At 47.6% G+C, this 18,719-nt stretch overlaps 2 protein-coding genes across 5 annotated transcripts in view; both read left to right on the top strand.

Moving 5' to 3' along the window:
* Ahctf1 (AT-hook containing transcription factor 1) overlaps window positions 1-2,647 on the top strand; it is a 53,983-nt gene extending 51,336 nt beyond the window's left edge. For all 4 annotated transcript variants that reach the window (XM_060364785.1, XM_060364784.1, XM_060364782.1 and 1 more), the window contains exons 35-36: window positions 271-347; window positions 1,015-2,647. In XM_060364785.1, the coding sequence (XP_060220768.1) occupies window positions 271-347; window positions 1,015-1,210 (273 nt within the window). In that variant the 3' untranslated portion in view covers window positions 1,211-2,647. The remainder of the gene's footprint in view (window positions 1-270; window positions 348-1,014) is intronic.
* The window catches only part of LOC110561854 (kinesin-like protein KIF28), a 39,250-nt gene continuing 22,881 nt past the window's right edge, over window positions 2,351-18,719 (top strand). The window contains exons 1-7 of the mRNA XM_021658412.2: window positions 2,351-2,434; window positions 7,734-7,925; window positions 11,044-11,247; window positions 12,530-12,565; window positions 14,586-14,810; window positions 16,235-16,389; window positions 18,313-18,424. Coding sequence (XP_021514087.1) covers window positions 2,351-2,434; window positions 7,734-7,925; window positions 11,044-11,247; window positions 12,530-12,565; window positions 14,586-14,810; window positions 16,235-16,389; window positions 18,313-18,424 — 1,008 coding nt within the window. The remainder of the gene's footprint in view (window positions 2,435-7,733; window positions 7,926-11,043; window positions 11,248-12,529; window positions 12,566-14,585; window positions 14,811-16,234; window positions 16,390-18,312; window positions 18,425-18,719) is intronic.

The following is an 18,719-nucleotide window of genomic DNA, read 5'->3' as shown; positions in this document are numbered from 1 at the left end:
GGCACGCACCTTTAGTCCTAGCTCGCAAGAGGCAGAGGCAGGCAGATCTGGTGAGTTTGAGGACAGCCAGGGCTATACAGAAGACAAATAAATTAGAAACCCTGTCTTGAAAATCAAAAACAAAGTTTTAATTGCTTAAACAATTTTTTAAATATTAGTTACAGTTTATTAACTTAGTATCCCAGCTGTAGTCCGCTCCCTCATTCCCTCCCAATCTCACCCTCCCTCCCTTGCTTAAACAATTTATATTTAAATTTTTTTAACCCATAGGAGAGTGACCCTAAACCATTAGAAATCATGGAACAAAAAACAAAAAGAAGTAGGACTGTGAAGACAAAAGCAAGCAGGTAAGCAGCATTCCTGCTCTGTGGCCTCTCCCTCCTTCCATTCTTTAGAGCTAAGGTACTGGAAAATACAGGCCTGCCATTAGTTCCTTGACATCGGCAGAGTCCAGGGCTTGAAGACAGCAAACGCCACAGAGTGGAGACAGGTGGCCTAAAAGTTTGCTGTCCAGTGGGTGTGGTTGGGAGAGAAGATAGTTTGCCTTTTCATTAATAAAGAACTGTATGTATTGCTGAACTCTATTACTGCATCTGTGGTAAAATGAGTCCATTTGAGATACTTTTGATTTACAGTATTCTGTTCATGCTGTACTTAGGCGTGGATAAATTTAATAAACAGGTGACGCAGTTGACTTCATGACACTGCTCACGTGTAAATTGTCTTTGTATGTGTTTATGATACACAGACTCACCAATAGCTGTTTTATAAGTTCCATGGGCTTACTGGCTTTTGTCCCATAAACTGGCATAGGTACTTGGGCTGTCGTTATAATAGCGATATTTTATGTGTAACTGCGGCTAAGTATCTATATCAGCATCCGTGGGGATGGGTTGGGGGGTTGGAGCCTTAACCCCTACCCACACCTGTGCTCGACTCCTTGAACCTGCACTTCTGCAGAGTGAAGCAATGGTGCTCTGTGCAGATTCTGACTCGAGTGTGTCTTTCTTTCAGAAACACGGGAAAGGGAAGTTCGTGGTCACCTCCCCCTGTAGAAATTAAGCTGATTTCGCCCTTGGCAAGCCCAGTTGATGAAATAAAGATCAGCAAGCCAAGAAAGACTACAGAAGCAGCAGGAAAAACTCTTGGAAGGGGCAAAAAGAAGCTGTCTTCCTTTCCAAAGCAAATTTTACGCAGGAAAATGCTATAATTTTTAACCCAAGATTTTAACATGCACCTATTTGTAAAGTCATCAGTATTTGTGTGGATTATTAAAAGTCATCCAATTTGGAAGGAAATAATTTATATAAATTGTACAATTTTGTAAACAAATAAGTAAATAACTCCATATGGAGTGCGGTTCTTCTAGTCCAGGCGTTTTATAATACTTCATACGTTTATATAATGTGTAAATATGGCTTAGCATTGGGATGTTAAATAAAACTACTGTAAAGTACACACGGTGTGTCTGTTAGATTTTTGAGAGGGGGATTTCTGTTTTAGTTGTGTTTTATATGCTACTAGACATTTGTCCGTTTTCTTTCTCTAGAGTTAAGATACTAGATACCAGTCTTAAAATGAGGGTGATTGACTATTGATTATTTTTTAATGTTGCTGTTTTATAATTCATGCACTTTGATCCTGTTACTCAGATTTCTAATCATTACATTGTACTCCTTGGGCTTTGCTTGATACTGTGTTAAATTTGAACTGTGGGCATGTGATTTTGCCTTTTTGTAGTTTTACAATTTTGTGTAATCTACCTCAAATGAGTAATTTTCCAGTAATGCATTGGTTACCTATGCTGGCATTTCTTATTCAGTAACTTAAGGACTATCTTGTCTCTCAATTCAGAGACTAATTATCCAGGTTAGATTGACCGGTTTCACTGCTTCTTAGCAACTTCATGGAAGGGTTTGAGAACAAAATGTAAAACAGTACACTTGGTGTGTGCCCATGTTGAGAAGAGGAGGCTGGATAAACTGTAGACTGTGCTGGGAAAGAGCTTGCTGCTGAATCTCAGAAGCCTCTTAGCATTCAGGTTTTTTAACTGGCAGTTACCACAGGACCTCAGGCACAGGTTATCGAGAATGGAAGAATGTGAGTGGATGTGGAAAAGGAGAAACAACACCCTTTTCTGCAGTATGAGTGTGCACTTGATGGAAGCTATGAAATTCATCAATAAATAAGTGTTATCAAATAATTGATGACATGTAATTGATAGTGTGTAATGAACGGGCCCTTAGTAATTGATAGCTAGAAACAGACCTCCTTGTCAGCTAAGCATTGGGTGTTTTCGTGTGAAGTGTAGCGGTGTGCTTTGTATGTTGTTTTCCTACCAAATAGCACCATGGATAATGAGAAAATGGGGGACATGCGTGTGCCAAGCACGGACAGCGTGAGAGTGGCAGTGCGGGTGCGGCCTTTCAGCCAGGTCAGTCCATGTTCATTGCCTTGTTGACAATTACTGCCTGATTTTATTAATTTTTAATAATAGTTACTGAATTTGTATTTAAGCTGCTTGTCATTTATGAAATATTAAATTTATTTAAATGAATTTGTCAAATGAATAACAGATCTAAGCATAATTTAGGAAATAATTTCATTCCTTGGTACAAGTAGCACAATAAAAAACTGACAAGAGAAATACTGTCAAGTTAATAATTATTTAAACCAGTGCAGTTTGGTTCATAAAAGTGTGTGGTGCCTGTTAATACCTGTGGGGTGGGACGGAGCTGTAACTCCGTGATGGAGTGCTTGCGCCGTGCATGAATGCCTAGGGTGGCTCTAGAGTGCTTTGTAAGCCAGGGCACAGTGACGTGTGGAATCCCAGCAACCAAGCTCTGTTTATCTTAAAACTTGCCGTGTGGGGACACGTGTCAGAGATCCCAACACAGAATGCTGAGGTAGGAGAGTCAGGTTCAAGACCATACGAAGTCACACAGTGAGGCCATGCCAGGCTGCACTTACATGTTAGTTTTAGGGAGACGCTGCTGCTCAGATCTCGTGCACAAAGCCGACTCTTCCATGGGCACTCCCACCCTACTTTAGCTTATGTACACACACCACACGGGTCAAAAGAATGCAAAGAACCGGAGCCAACCCCCTCCCCGCACTGTGAGGAACCAGAGAGGGCTGCGCTGTGTCCAGTGTGGCCACTGGAACCTGCCAACCACACTTTCCACTGTGGTAGGCTTGTCTTTGCCCACTGCGACCAACTTAAGTTGTGTTACTGTATGACTGCCAGAAAATGCTAATTCTAAAGAGAATGTCCGTGGGTGGAGAGATGGCTCTGGCTGCTCTTAGAGGGGAACCAGGTTCAATTCCCAGCACAATTGTCTATCACTCCCATCTGATATCCTCTTCTAACCAGAGGCACCAGGCATATACATAACTACATACAAGCCAATTATACATCTCCCACAAAAGTCTTAAGCATTTTTTAAGTAAGGTAAGTATCCAGTTTTCAATTTTTTTCCAGCTCTAGGACCAAAGCCTAGAGGCATTTTCTCTTCTGTTCTTGCCCAACAGCCTCTCGTGCATCTGCAAATGGCAGCTAACTTCACTGACACCCCTAGTAGGAGGTACCTGATCACAGTTAACCTTCTTGAGTGCTTCCTCTAGAGACCATCCCAGGCTCCTGTGGCTCATACTGTGGCCATAGGCATCACACTAGATGAAGGAATTCTGTAAACCCTGTACATCTTTGCCATACCAGAGTTGAGAAGTTGCTACTTTATACACACCCTCCCCCTGTGTGCACACACACCATGTCAAGAATCGAAAGGGGTCAACCGTAGGAATGTCTCATATCTAGGATCCTGAATCTTGTTGGTGCTACCAGCTCAAACCCTCATGGGTAGAAGGATGTGTCCTCTAGAAAATTAGACAGGTTCACGTAGAATCACTATAGTGGAGCAGGTTCCCAGCCACTCTGCTTTGTGATAGTCAGCTGCGCAGCTATTCCTGGGCAAGATCTCGAATGTTCAGCTCTGTGGATCCAGTTACGGGGATGTTCAGAATGGTTACCACCTACGGTCAGTGTGGCGTTCGTAAGATACATGTGGCACCTGTATACAGTCAACGGGAGGTTCCAAGCTCCCTAGTCAGCCAAGCCCCTTCTGGCTTTTTCACTGATGAGGCCATTGGAGGGAATGAGCAGGTCAGAATCCCAACCTGTATTTCACAGCCTTTCCAATCTCATCTGATTGGCCTGGCAGCTAATGTTGCCTGTATTTACTGTGTCCCTCCCCAGTGATGTAAGTAGATGCTTTGAAAATGAAATGCCCTTCACAGCCTTGTATGTTAGTGTTTGTTTCCCAGGTAGTAGCGCTGTTTTGGGAGATTGTGGAACCTTCGGGACATCTGGACTCACTATCATGAAACCTCGCTTACAGTAACATCAGTACTTCCTATATGCTAAGCTGTGAACAGACTCCTGCCACAAGTGCCCAGCCATTCCTACTATCATGCCTAACCCACACAGTGGCCTGAAACAAGCCAAACAAATCCTCCCCTACAGTGTGTGTGTTGGGGGGGGGGTCCCATTGCTCTCTCATCAGTACTGCCTTTCCCAGGTCTACAATGTCTTTCTTAAGAGAGGGTCTAACAGCCTTGCCCGGTGTTCTCAGGGAGCAGGGATGGTACACAGAATGGAGGTGCTCTCCTAATTTCAGGCACAGCAACACGTGTCTGACTTTGATGGTCTTACCCCCATTTCTACCAGGTACCTGGCATGGCCCTAGAAAGCATCCTTAGTTGTCGTGGGCCCATGTACCTTCAGCGCCAGGATCCACAACAGCCGTGGGCTCCTTGTCTTCACAGGCCCAGTGAGTGACTTGGGAGGACTGTGTCGCCCATCCTCTAAAGCTCATTCTCAGACAAAATCTTGGCTCCACCTCTTACAACATTCCTATTTGGGATTCCATTGGGGACCCATTCCTACGCCCCACAAAGACTCTACCACCACCACCACCCTTTATGGGCCAGCAGAGGGAAAAGTGAGAACTGTGGTATGAGCCTACTTTCCTTCTAGGCTACCAACATGATGTTGGATTATCTTTTTTCCTGGTGTTGAGGAATGGAGCAAATCACACTATACCATTCCAGCTTTCTAGCCCAAGAGCCACTCATCCACCCTCTCCTTTTTCCTCTCATTTTTGCCTATCCCTCTTGTCAGGTTTTATGACAAAGTGTGTGCAGTTTCTTCCGGGCCAGCAATAGCGTTGTCTACGTCGTAAACTGGGCTTAGTTACTTTGATCTTACCATGACAAAGATGACTTTATAAAAGGAAGCACCTAATTTGGGGACTCAGTTCCAGGGGTTTAGACTCCTGACCACCATGGCAGAGATGGCAGCAGGCAGGAACACAGACATGACACTGGAGCAGTACCTGAGGACACATGATGAGACAACCACCACAGGCAGAGAGAGAAGGCCACCCGGGGTGATGGGCCAAGTGAGACACCTCCTAATCCCAAGCAGTTTAACCAGCTGGGGACCAAGAGTCAAATGTGAGCCTACGGGGCCATCCCCATTTAAAACCATCACATGAACGGGAGAACGGGCTGAGGGCTCTCCATTCTCAAGAGGTAGTTGGGAAGTTTGGTTTTCATTCTGTCTACTAAAAAAAAGGGCTGACTTAGGGGCTGGAGAGATAGCTCAGTGGGTAAGAGCACTGGCTGCTCTTCCAGAGGTCCTGAGTTCAATTCCTAGCCCCTACATGGCAGCTCACAACCACCTATAATATACATCTTCTGGTGTGCAGATGTGTATGCGGACAGAGCACCCATCTAAATAAAATAGCTAAGTGAATCCTTAAAGAAAAGGAAGAATGGAATCCTGCTGCACTTCGGACGTAGCAGTCCTGCTCTCTATCTCTGCTGGCACGTTTGTCACCTTTGTTAATAGTCACAGAAAAGCCTGAATCAGGTCAGCGGCGGTCTCAGGATCAGTCCTCATTTCCTTCAACTCTAAGCTCTTCTCCCTTCCCGCTGTGCTGCTGTGTGCTGTGTACAAACCTGGACAGTGGGATTCTTTCCTTGGTGACCAGCCTTGTTTTTTTGTTTTTGTTTTTAACAAAATCTCAATCATTCCATTTTACCAATAAAGACAGAGGCTGGGGCGAAAGCCTGCTAGCTCAGAGAGGCAGAGAAAGAGCCCAGCTGACCTTGCTTCTCAGCCAATGCCCCAAAAGAAGGAATGCTTCATACCCACAGTCTCAAAAAAAAAAAAAAACAAAAAAACAAAAAACAAAAAACAGAGTGTCCTCCTGCTTCCCTTTCGTTCTATCCAGCCTCCTGACTTCCTCTTACTCTACATGTTGGTTCTTTCTTAATCTTGTGTTTACTTCCTGTTAGCTGGTTGCTTGCTCCGCCTCAACCTGTGGTTGACTTTATTTAATCCTGTTTATAATATTGAAGCAGAAAGCTCTTGGATTAAAGGTGTGTGCTAGGGCTGAGCCACACCACAATTAGAAACTTTTTTTTCCCCCAATAAACAACACCTTCTCTGGGTTCGCAGTGTGATCAAATATCCTGAAACACAGCCTTCCGTTCCCCTAGCATTATACAAGTGTTAACTTTCTGGGGGTTATTTTGTTTTGTTTTTGGAGACAGGGTTTATCTGTGTAGCCCTGGCTGTCCTGGATTAGCTTTGTAGACCAGGCTGGCCTCGAGCTCTGCTGGCCTCTGCCTCCCTGAGTGCTGTAATTACAGGCTTGTACCACCACACCTGACTGCTCTGCTGGTTCTTTAGCTCCCGTAGCCATCTGGACATTGGTGGCCATCCGGTCCATACCAACAACCCTACAGCGGCAAGGCACTGCCCACCCTTTTGGCGGTGGTGTGAGTGGCATTTGGCAAACAGCTGCTCAGAAACCAGCAGTGCCCTCAGGACATATGCATACTCATTTGGAAGGTCTCAGCACCTACCATGCTACCACATGGAATTACATATCCAACTTGTGTGACCATTTACTTTATTCTCCTTTCCGGTTCCTCACTTTTCTAGCCGACTCACCAAATGCTCCAGAAAAATAAAATAAAATCCAGGCCCAATATATGAGAACCAGCCTCGAGGTGCCATGAGACAAGAGAAGCAGTAGAGATCAGGGGTTGCAGAGAGAGCCCTGTCAGCAGAATCTGGGCCTGGGCAGAGCCTGCCACTCTGCTCAGAGAAGACGGCTTAGCATTCGGTCTTTCTTACTGTCCCATTACTGTGATGACATACCATGACGAAGGTTAACTCAAAAGAAAGTATTTACTCGGAGGCTTCCTTGCAGCTTCAGAGCGTTGAATTTATGACCATCATGACATGCATGGCATCAGGCAAGCAGGCATGGCACTGGGGCAGGAGCTCAGTGCTTACATATTAGCGGCAAGTTAGAGGCAGAGAAACAGAAACTGAGGCTGCAGTGGGAGTGGCCTTGGAGGAGGTGTGCCACTGGGTGTGGGCTTTGAGGTATCAAACAGCTATGCCATACCCGTGGTGTGTGTGTGTGTGTGTGTATTTGCCAACCTTCTATTGAAACCTCCAAGCACAACCCTAGTGACAAACCGCTTTCAACAAGGCCACACCTCCTGATCCTTCCTAAACAGTTTCGCCAACTAGAAAACAAACATTCAAATATAAGCTTATGGGGGCCCTTCTCACTCAAGCCACAAGTGGTCAGGACAAGTGACATGGTCCAGCAGGAATGTACTATGATTCTGAATTTATAACCTGACTATAGAGAGAGAAGAGCTCCGGAAGCCAATGTGTGATTTCCATGCATTCCCAAAGCACCACCATCCGAGACCCGAAGGACAGAGAGCTTGTGAGGACCTTCACCTTTGACCTGGCGTATTGGTCTCACGATGGATTTCAAAAGGGTGAAGATGGTGTCCTTATTCCATCTGATCCAACCAGTAAATTTGCGGGCCAGGTAAGTCGCTTAGAAATGTCAACGGCAGCTTTTGTATTTGTGTTTTCTAACGTGTTGTAGATAGACCCTTCAGTATCCTCCATGCCAGGGCAGGGGGACACTCAGTTGGTAAAGTGCTTGCTGCCTGGGCATGAGGCCCTGCAGCCTGGAGCCTCAGAAGCCAAGTGGATGCCAAACTTTGCTCCTTAGCTTGTGGTGCTTTTGAGAGGCGAGACCTGACCTGGCAGGGGTGGGGGAGCTCTAGGTACTAGCACACCCTTGAAGGAAATGTGGGGGACCCCGCTCCTCCTCTCTCCCATTTTGCTTTCTGGAAATCAGGAGATGGACAAGTCTCTGCCATATGCCCCGGCCATGGAACATTGTGTCACCACAGACTCAGAGCAATGGGGCTGATTGAACATGAATTGAAACCACGAGCCCAAAACAGTTTTTCAGCTGATTCTCTTGGCTACTTTACAATGGAACGCTGACTAGTGTAATGATGCACAATGAAGGGAAATCTTTCCTCTACTTGATCAAAGAATGGGGGGGAGAAACTGGAAATGTACCAGATTTTTTTAGCTTGCGGATAATTCAGAATACGTCTCAGTGGACCACGCCACTAACATGATTCTACTCTCTACGTAGGCCTTAACAAAATTTTGTACTCTTCGAAACTTTCAGTTTATAGAAATTAACAAGGGCTGGTGAGATGGCGCCTCCACCATGGCTGCCGACCTAAATTCAATCCCTCCGACCAACATGGCAGAAGGAGAAAACCAACTCTTACAAGTCGCCTCTGACATACATGTACCATGGCAAGCACACGAACTTCCACACATGGACACAAAATAAATTAAAATATAATTTAAAAAATTTTAACTGAGAACAACAAAAAAAAATCTCTAAATTTTTGATAGTCAAGTAGAAAGGACAACAATCACCAAGCTTGGACCTCACCCCTGAGGATTACCAAGGAGCTGGGAAGCGACTGTGGATGGAGCTAGACAGACAGATGCACACTCGCTCACTTGGTGGGAAGCGGCCCTGGCTGCTCTTGCAGAGGACCTTGAACTTGGATCCCAGTGCCTGTGTTGAATGGCTCACAATCTCCTGTAACTCCAGCTCCAGGGCATCCAACATCCTCTCTGGCCTCCAAGGGCGCCTGCATACCCGTGAACCTACACACACACACAACACACACACACACACACACTAAACCTTTAAAAAAAAAGCTACAGATAACTTCATTCAAATTTTGAGTAAAAGTATAGACACAATGTTTTTGAAAATATAGGTCAAATTCCAGTAATCCCAGAGGGCACACAAGCCTTTATAGCACAATAATTTATTCCTTTTTGTTGCTTGTTTTGCTTTATTTTTTTGATACAGAGTCTCTTTATGTAGCCCTGGCTAGCCTAGAGCTTGCTGTAGAGACCAGGCTGGCCTCAAATTCACAGAGGTTCTCCTGCCTCTGCCTCCCCGATGCTGGTGTTAAAGGCACACCACTTTTTATTCCTTTCTCGGAGAAACAAATAGCATTAAACCGGCTATTGTAAAATTTTGCTTAGTAAATCATACTATGTTTGTATGTGTTTTTCTCAGAATTAAAAATAATATAAAGTCTACAAATGTATGTATTGTGACAAATGGCTCCATGATACTCCGTTTTATTCTTTGAGAACGTGCTGCATTGGTTTTAAGAGAAGGAGCCAGTCACACCCTGCCTTTGAGCATTTGTGGATACAAGCACCATGTGATTCTACTTTTAAAAATGTTTCCTTTTTTCCTGCTTCTGTCTCCCAGAGCACTCTACCACCATACCTGGTTTTAAAAGTTTGTTATTTTAATATCTTTTTAGGAGCTGGGGAGGTAGCTCAGTGGTTAAGGGCATTAATCAAGAACCTTGATTCGATCTCAGCAGCCACATGATGGGTCACAGTTGTCTGTAACTCCAGTTCTAGGTGATCTGATGTCCTCTTCTGATCTCCAAGGACACCAGGCACACATGTGATATAAATGCATAGATGTAGGCAAAATGCCCATGCACAGAGAAAATAAAAGAATAAAAATTTAAATTTCTCTCCCTAAACTCCTCCTAGATCCAATCCTCCACTTTCTCACCCCTCCCAATTTCTTGACCCTTCCTTCCTTCCTTCCTTCCTTCTTTCCTTCCTTCCTTCCTTCCTTCCTTCCTTCCTTCCTTCCTTCCTTCCTTCCTTTTTTTTCCCCCACTTTTTGAGACAGGGTTTCTCTGTGTAGCCTCAGTTGTCTTGGACTTGCTCTGTAGACCAGGCTGACCTTGAACTCAGAGATCTGCTTGCTTCTGCTTCCCCTAGTGCTAGGATTGCAGGTGTATGCCACCCTGCCCATCTCTCTCTCTCTCTCTCTCTCTCTCTCTCTCTCTCTCTCTCTCTCTTCCTTCCTTCCTTTCAGGACCCGCAGAGACAGCTTTGGCTGTCCATATATTCAGAAGTGTGGGGCCATTGACTGGAGCCCGTCAGCTTACCAGGGGTCACACCCTTAAAGGAAGTTGTCAGAACCTCCTCAGCCAGGCATGGGGCTCAGGAGCCCCCGTACAGCCTGGTCTGGAATGGTGACTGGCTTGTTGTTGTGCAGGTCCTGTGCTGTGAGATCATGGGTGCAGCGCTCCTGCTCAGGTCCTCCTTGGCCTCTGTCTTGCTTTTACCATCTTTCTGTTTCCTCTTCTTCAGTGATCACTGAGCATTGAGGGGAGGCTTGTTTTTTAAGGTGTATGTGTTAGGCAGCTTTCTGTTAGTATAAAAAGTACCCGAGATAATCCACTCTGTTCTGTTAGGTAGGCCCTGGCCCATTACTCCAGTCTATGGTGAAGTAATGCGTTAGAGAAGGCATCATGTGATGGGGAGGGGCAAAGCTACAGATCTTCTCCAGCAGGAAATAAAAAAACCTGAAAAGAGACTGCGCCGTTTCCACAGCCTCCAAGCGTTGCCAACCCAGGGGCTACGCCTTGGACACATGGACCTTTGGGCGGTACCCTAGATACAAACTATAGTTCTGTGGAGGGGTCCTGTGTCGTGTGACTGTGTGCACGGATGTGTGTTGAAGACATGCTCTAGAGAGCCACTGGGGCTGCTGACACCTACGGTTTCCTTTCTAGAGTGACGTCTTCCACGATATCGGGAGGGGAATTCTAGACAGTGCCTGGAGAGGCTACAACGCCACTCTCCTGGCCTATGGCCAGACCGGCTCTGGAAAAAGCTACTCCATGATTGGCTTCGGCAAAAACAAGGGTATTATTCCAAGAGTGTGTGAAGAGCTCTTCCAAGCTATCGAGAAGCAAAAGGAAAATCTAGAAGCCCAGGTATGCCTTATTCTGGAGTCCCTTCTCCAGGGGACTGGGCCTTTCCGTCTTCCACCGGCGGAAGGCACCAGCGCCTGTATTTTTGGATTTATGCGCATCCTGCAGTAGGTACATATCCATGTATTATGTTGTACATGGCGATGGGATGGCGATGGGACCTGCGCCCAGCCCGCTGCAGGCACAAGCACTTGCTCTACCCCTGACCTTCACCCAAGGTGGTCTATGCCCGCGGCATAGAAGACTCCAGAGCAAACTTTGGATTCATTGAATGTTGGCGGCAGGCATTGGTAGGACTAGCTCCAAAACATGATGGTAAGAAGTCGGCAGACACCCATAGGTGCAGGTCCTGTCTCTGCTCCTGGATGGCAGAGGAGATCAGACAAAACACAAAGACGACATAGGCCAGCACTGTTTGCTACAGAGAGGGTTTTTGTTTTGTTTTGTTTTGTTTCTGCTTTTGACCCATTGCTGGCTGAATCCACAGATACAGAAAATGCGGATTGGTAGTGAGATCCCATTCTCGAAACTACTGGATTGAGAATGGGATTAGGGGGTTAGGAGGTGAAGTCTGTGAGATGGAGGTCATTTCCATACAGCCCGTCCAGAACCCCGCCAACAGCACTAAAAGCTAAGGGCAGAAGCCACCTCCTCCCCTCCCTTCCACTCCCTCATTTGTCCTCCTGCCTCCTGAGTGCTGGGATTACGGGCCTGACCCACACTCCCTGCTTTGTGTCTCTTTTTATTCTTATTTACTCTCTCCGTGGGTGTGTTTGTGTGCATGTCATACAAAAGTGCACGCACGAGTGTCTGTACAGGTGGGACAAGCTTCCGCACACACGCGTAGAGGCCAGAGGAGGACCCTGACTGTCCCCTTCATCACGCTCTACCTTGTTTCCTTGAGATGGGGTCTCTTGCTGAACCTGGAGCCCACTGTTTTTTAGACAGACTGGCAGGCAGTGAGCCCGGAGCGCCTCCTGGCTGCACACCCACAGCTCTGGGGTTGCAGGTGAGCACAGTCACACCTGGCTTTTACGTGGGTGCTGGGAATCCAGAGTCGGGTCCTCCATGCTGTAGCAGCCAGCGCTCTGGCCCAGTGAGCAGCTCCCAGGACCTTACGTGTCCTTTAAAAACTTACACTGACTTTGCAGTGTCACAAAATGTCTCGAGAGCCAGGCAGTTTGAGACAAGGCTACTATAGTAATGCTGACCTTTCCCCCTGTAGAGGATGTATGCCTTTGTTGCCTCTCTCCCGGACAACGCTGACCCCCTGCTCTCTCTACAGGTCATGTTTAGCATGCTGGAAATCTACAACGAACAGGTAACCTCCCTCCCCAACCCCTCTGCCGAGAATCAAACCCATGTCCTTGCACACATTCAGTGGGGGCTTTCCCACTGAGCCACACCCGTCTGAGAGCCCGGGCTCTGACTCCGTGGATGACCAAGGCCAGGGACTCTGGCCACCGCTCATCCACTGTGGCCGGAGTGGATGAGTAGCTCACCTGCCCTCCAGCACCAGTTCAAATTCCCTCTTCCTCACACTCCATGCTTTAACCACATAGCAGCTGTCTCGGTTACTTTCTATCGCTGTCATGAAACACCATGGCCAAGGCAAGTTAGAGGAAAAAGGATTTATTTGGGTTCACAGTTCCAGAGGTTAAGAGTCCGTGGCCGCCATGGCGTGGCACTGGAGCTGAGAGCTCACACCTGGATCCACCAACAGGAAGCAGAGAGTGCACCAGGAAGTCAAAGGGCAGCCCAGCGACACACCTCCTATTCCTTCCCAACGGTTCCACCAACTGGGAACCAACTAGCCTAACAGATGAGCCTATGGAGGCCACTCTCAGTCAAAAACCACCACAGCAATTCCCCTGTGCCCCCGAACCGTCCTTAGACATCTGTTCATTACCTGGGGCGGGAAAAAACCACTTGACCTCCATGCCATCGCTTTATGCGCTCTGAAGTCCATGGCTCCGGCTGAGATGCTGCTGTTGGGGACCGCAGAGGGGACCGTTGAGGCTGTGCTGCTTGTGCTGTCTGAGGCATGGCTGAGCGCTGCACTGGGGAACACGGGAGCCACAACACACAGTCCGGGGTTCCCTTGCCACGTGCCCATGGGAGTGCTTGATGCTGAGCCATTCTCACCTGTCACAAAATACCGCTTTGCTTTTCATTTCCTCACCCTATTCATGTAAGAGTGTGGGACACATTCTTAACTCAAGGGTCACGGAAAAGGACGTGGTGCCTTGCTTCTGGCTCACAGCTTGTGTCGGACAGACTTCTGTCTGGGGCGTGAGAAGAACAGAAGAACTCTGTTTCTTTGCTTGATTTTTTTTTTTTTTTTTTTTTTTTTTTTTTGAGGCATAGACAAGGTACCACTCTGTAGCCCAGGCTAACTTATAGTTTAGTGTATCTTAGAGGCAGAACGCACATTTATCACCTTAAAGTCCTGGGCTTCATCCCATGGCCACCAAAGTAATAATAATAATAACCCTAAGAGAATATTTATAAAAACAAGATCGAAGTGTATTAAAGCAGAGAAGTCTTTAAAACCATTAGTTTATAGTCAAAGAAGCACAAGTACCCAACACCCCAGCTTAAAACCCACCTCCCCAGCACTTCCATGCTCCACAGACGGTGTCCTCTGCCAGGGTGCTCAACCAGTGTCCCTCGAGCAATTCCCACGGATCGGGAGGAAGAGCTCACAGCGCCATTAGAAATTCAGGCGTGGGGTCCTTGAAAATAATTCAACGCCATTTCCAAAAATAATTGCCGAACTTAAAGGCTAGGTTGCTGAGAGCTGGCAGCATGGCTCAGAGGGCTAAGGTACTTGTTGCCAAACCTGGTGAACTGAGTTCACTTGAACCCACCCAAGGGTGGAAATCGAGAACCCCTCAAAGTCGCCCCCTGACCTCCGCATGCACACTGCGGTGCTTGCACGCGAGCATATGTGCACGTGAACACGTAATGAGTCTCGTTGCCCTCTTAGGACAGGCTCTCTCACCTTTGCTTTTTTGGTTTTCGTTGTTTGTTTGAGATAGGGTTTCTCTGGGTAGCCCTGGCTGTTCTGGAACTCACTCTGTAGACCAGGCTGGCCTCCAACACACAGGGCTCCTCCTGCCGGCGCCTCCTGGGTGCTGGGATTAGGGCGTGTGCGGTGGCCACCGGGCCCTTCTCACGTTCTTTCTTGTGCGTTTCCCTGTTTCTTGCTTAGCTCAGTTATGGGGTGGTCTGGTGCCTGCAGAAACTCAGCGTTGACTCGGCCGCCTGAGACCTCTATACAGAGCCCCTGAAGGCTCGCTCGCCTTCTCCGGCAGTATCTCCCCTCCCTCCTCCTACAGATCAGAGATTTGCTCTCTCGAACCAAAGCCCCCGGCGGGCTGAAGGTCAGGGAAGACCAGCAGCTGGGGTTCTTCGTGGCAGGCCTGAAGTGGGTGCCGTGCGGGAATTACGCGCAGGTTGAAAAGCTAATGGAGCAGGGCTCCAAAATCAGGATGACGGCCTCCACCAACATGAACGCCAGCAGCAGCCGGTCCCACGTGCTCGTCACCATCCAGTTCAAGCAGGTGGGGGTCCTCCCGGGCGCCGCAGGCTCCGTGGCAGGGTTGCGGGGGGCGGTCCGTGGAATTCCTGCAGCCTGGACCAACCAGTCCTCAGAGTGCCCGCGGGACAAGGCTGGCTGTTTTCTTCTCACGTAAACACTATGCCTTGCCAAATGAATTTTGAGTCCATGTTGGGGAAGAGGCCTACTCCCCTGTGGTCCGGCATGGAGAATTAAGATTAGCAGGCCCATGGCTACCGGTCTGAGGAGCAGCCAGGAGCCAAGGGCACAGGCAGGGGCAGAAGCACCTTTCTGAGACTCAGCCTGACCAAGATTAGTTCACCCTGTGACACCGTTCATTAAGGCAGAGAGGACTTCCCCATTCTCCCCGGTGGGTGTCAGGGCGTCCGTCTCTAAGCCACATCCCAAAGTTGTTCTAGAAACTACAGTTGTTCCTGCAGCCTGGACGAACGCCACAGCCAGCTGTGATCACACGGGTCTCCTCGGCAACCGAGGAAACCATCATGTTCCCGCCAGGGACAGCGGGCGGAGGCAGGGGCTTGCTGGCCGCAGTCTGGCCAGAGGAGGGAGCCCCAGTACAGTGAGACACTGCCTCAAAATCAAGTGCGGAGTCGATGAGCAAGACATAGGATATTAATCTCCGTCCTCTGCATAAATACTCACTACTCACGCACGCACGCACGCATACCTGTGCACGCACATACAAACAAGCACACACACAACATGCACACAAACACACACACGGGGGCGGGGGATTTTGCACATTTTAACTGCCATTCACTGGGCAAATTTTACTATATACGTGGTTTTCCCTGTTATTTGAACTTATTCTAGGAGCAAGAGGAGACATTGTACGAAGGCAAATAAGTAAAGGGAGACCATGTCTTTTTTTTTTTTAAGTGAGAAAAATAGAATGTAAAAAAAAAAAAGTTAAGAACACTGGCTGTTTGTCCAAAGATCCTGAGTTATAATTCCCAGCAACCACATGGTGGCTTGTAACTGTCTATAATGAGATCTGGTGCCCTCCTCTGTTGTGCAGGTACAAATGCAGGTAGAATACTGTATAAATAATAAAATAATAAATTAAAAAAAGAATTCCGGAGTGTTTGTGTCCGTTCAGCTGCAGGGCCATAGCTCTGACCAGCTCATGACTTTGCAGATTTCACAGCATTTTATTTGTGAAAGGTTTACCGAAATGCCTGTGCAATGACTGCTCTCCAGGATGTCTCTGCAAGAGAGCTTTGCGGGACACTGAGGCCTGGGAAGGCAGCACTCTCAGCTGTCACGGCACGGCGACCGCACCTTCGGTGCCAGCTGTCACTGCCTCATTATTTTTGGAGTCTGAGACACGCTTGACGAGGCATGTAAGAGGGTGGGCCAGTTTGTCTCCTGGGGATCAACCTGACAGCCTGTGGCGTGTCTCCACAGGTTTTCCTGGACACAGCTCTCACCAAACAATCCAGCATCAACATGGTGGACTTGGCGGGAAGTGAGAGGCAGAAGTCCTCAGGGTCTGAAGGAGACCGGCTGAGGGAAGGATCGAGGGTCAATTTAAGCCTAACCAGTTTGGGAAACGTCATCAGGTATGGGAGCAACAGAGAGACAGTCACGTGTCTTAGTCGCTCTTCTGTTGTTCTGACCAAGGCAACTTGGAGAAGAAATAGTTTACTGGGCACTCACAGTTTTGGAGGATGAGTCTGCGGCCATCATGGCAGGGAGCATGGCAGAGGGCCAGTAGGCACGTCGCTGGAGCAGTAGCTGAGAGCTCACATCTTGATCTAGAAGCGGAAGGCAGAAAGTGCTAACTGGAGTGTTATGGGCTTTGGAAGCCTCAAAGCCCACCCCCAGTGACACACATCCTCCAACAAGGCCACACCTCCTTGTCCTTCCCAAACAGTTCCACCAACGATGGGGGGGGGGGGGGACCACGTATTTAAAGTAGTGAGCCATGGGGACAATTCTCATTCAAACCAACACATCATGATATGAAATGATGACACATGAAAGAGCAGAGGGTTTTGTTCCGGGTCCCCAGCGAGCCCAAGACCTGGATCCCATCCCCAGCTCCAAAACCTACTAAAGTCTATTAAATATGATTGATTAATAATAACCATTCATTCATGATTCGTTGGCACCATTGATCCATGCCCACCCCTCCTCTATATTTAAAATCGATTAATGCTTAACAAAATAACAATAGCAAAATAAATATACACCTGATCAACCCGAGAGCTAGCTGGTGCGGAGTTCCATGCCTGTCCTCCCCTCCCCTCACCCACCATTGTTCTTCCTTCCTTTGTTGACCTTTTTCTTTTCCAAAGGCAGGTGTTTGTGGGTGGGTGGGTGAGTACGAGTGCACGCGTGTCCTCGTGTGCAGAGACCAGGAGGTGGGATGTCTTCCTCAACTGTCTCCAGTGTAGTTACTGAGGCAGGGTTTCTCCACTGCTCAGACAGTCCAACTGGGGGTTCCCCAGGGAGGCCCCTGGTCTCCACACCCCAAGCTTCAGTGTGCTGCTACCTCTGCCTGGCTTTTACAGGTCTGCTGAAATCTGAACTCCAGTCTTCACCCTTCATCCAGTGAGCCCCTCCAGCCCCCTCCTGTCTTATTTATCACAGCATTTTTATGGTACATTTTAAAAACTTTATGTAAAAAGGTAAAGTGTTACAATTTCTTCTGAGAATAACTTTTAAAAGCTCTTTAATAAGGTATGATTCACAGTGAAGTACATACATCTTTTGTTTTGTTTTATTTTTAGTTTTGAGGTACATAAATCTTAAATGATTTATTCAATGAATTTATATATACATTTTCACACACACACACACACACACACACACACACACACACACAACGTAATTAGCACCCAGGTCAAAATATAAAACAGTTTCGGAAGCCTTGAGTCTCCATCACACCTCTCCTCATTGGGACACACTCCTTCCCCATTGGCACACCACCAAAACAAGCTGGCCTTTACCATCAGCTCCGTCTTTGTCTGTCCTGAGTTTTATAATTTAAAATTTTAAAATATGTATATGTTTGTGTGGCTGCGTGTGGGTATGCACATGTGAGTGCAATGCCCATGGAGGCCAGAAGGGGGCGTCAGATGCCCTGAAGCTGGAGTTACAGGTGGTTGTGAACTATTGTGGGAGTGGGAATCCAACAAGTTATCTGCGTGAGCGGTACATGCTCTAAAGCTCTGTGCCATCTCTCTAGTCCCTGTCTTTTGTGTAAATGAGGCTGTGGACACAGGCCTCTGGCTTATGTCCTGTCTTGCTTGGGCGCCCTCCCATGAGTGTCTGCTATTCTGTGTTTCGATTACTGTCACTTTCCAGGGTGCATTAGTTACTTCTCCCTGACGTGAAGCCACTTAAAGGAGGACCTATCTCGGCTCATGGTTTTGAGTGTGACCAGCAGGGGTGTGTGAGGCCCCTCCATCCTACCCCTGAGGAGGCAGCTCCCTTCTTATCCTGTCCACTGATTACTCTATCTCTGCTTCTTGGCGCAGTGCTCTGGCTGACTCGGCCATGGGGAAGAAGGTCCTGCATATTCCCTACAGGGATTCGGTTCTGACCAAACTGCTCCAGTCGGCTCTGGGTGGGAACAGCCGGACAACACTGGTAAGATCGTTCTTCCAACATGCGTCATTGGCTCAGCTCTTAGCGCGCTATGGCTCAAGTCACTCTCAACTCGCCCAGGACTTATCGCTTGGCTCTGCCCGCCACATCATTTCGCCGCAGCCCCAATGCCTGTGTGAAAAGGCTTCCACAGTATTGACTATTTCCTTATTATTTGCTGCAGCTTTTGGGTTTGCTATTTGGAATATATGTTGCTTTTCATTCTGTCTCTGTTTTATGACAGGGATAGAAAGCAGAGCCTAGCACACACCAGCAAGTGCTGTACCACTGAGCCATG

This window comes from Meriones unguiculatus, chromosome 11, assembly GCF_030254825.1.
Source record: "Meriones unguiculatus strain TT.TT164.6M chromosome 11, Bangor_MerUng_6.1, whole genome shotgun sequence".
Lineage (NCBI taxonomy): Eukaryota > Metazoa > Chordata > Mammalia > Rodentia > Muridae > Meriones > Meriones unguiculatus.
Note: the sequence above shows the minus strand (reverse complement) of the source record. Positions and strands in the feature narration are given on the sequence as shown.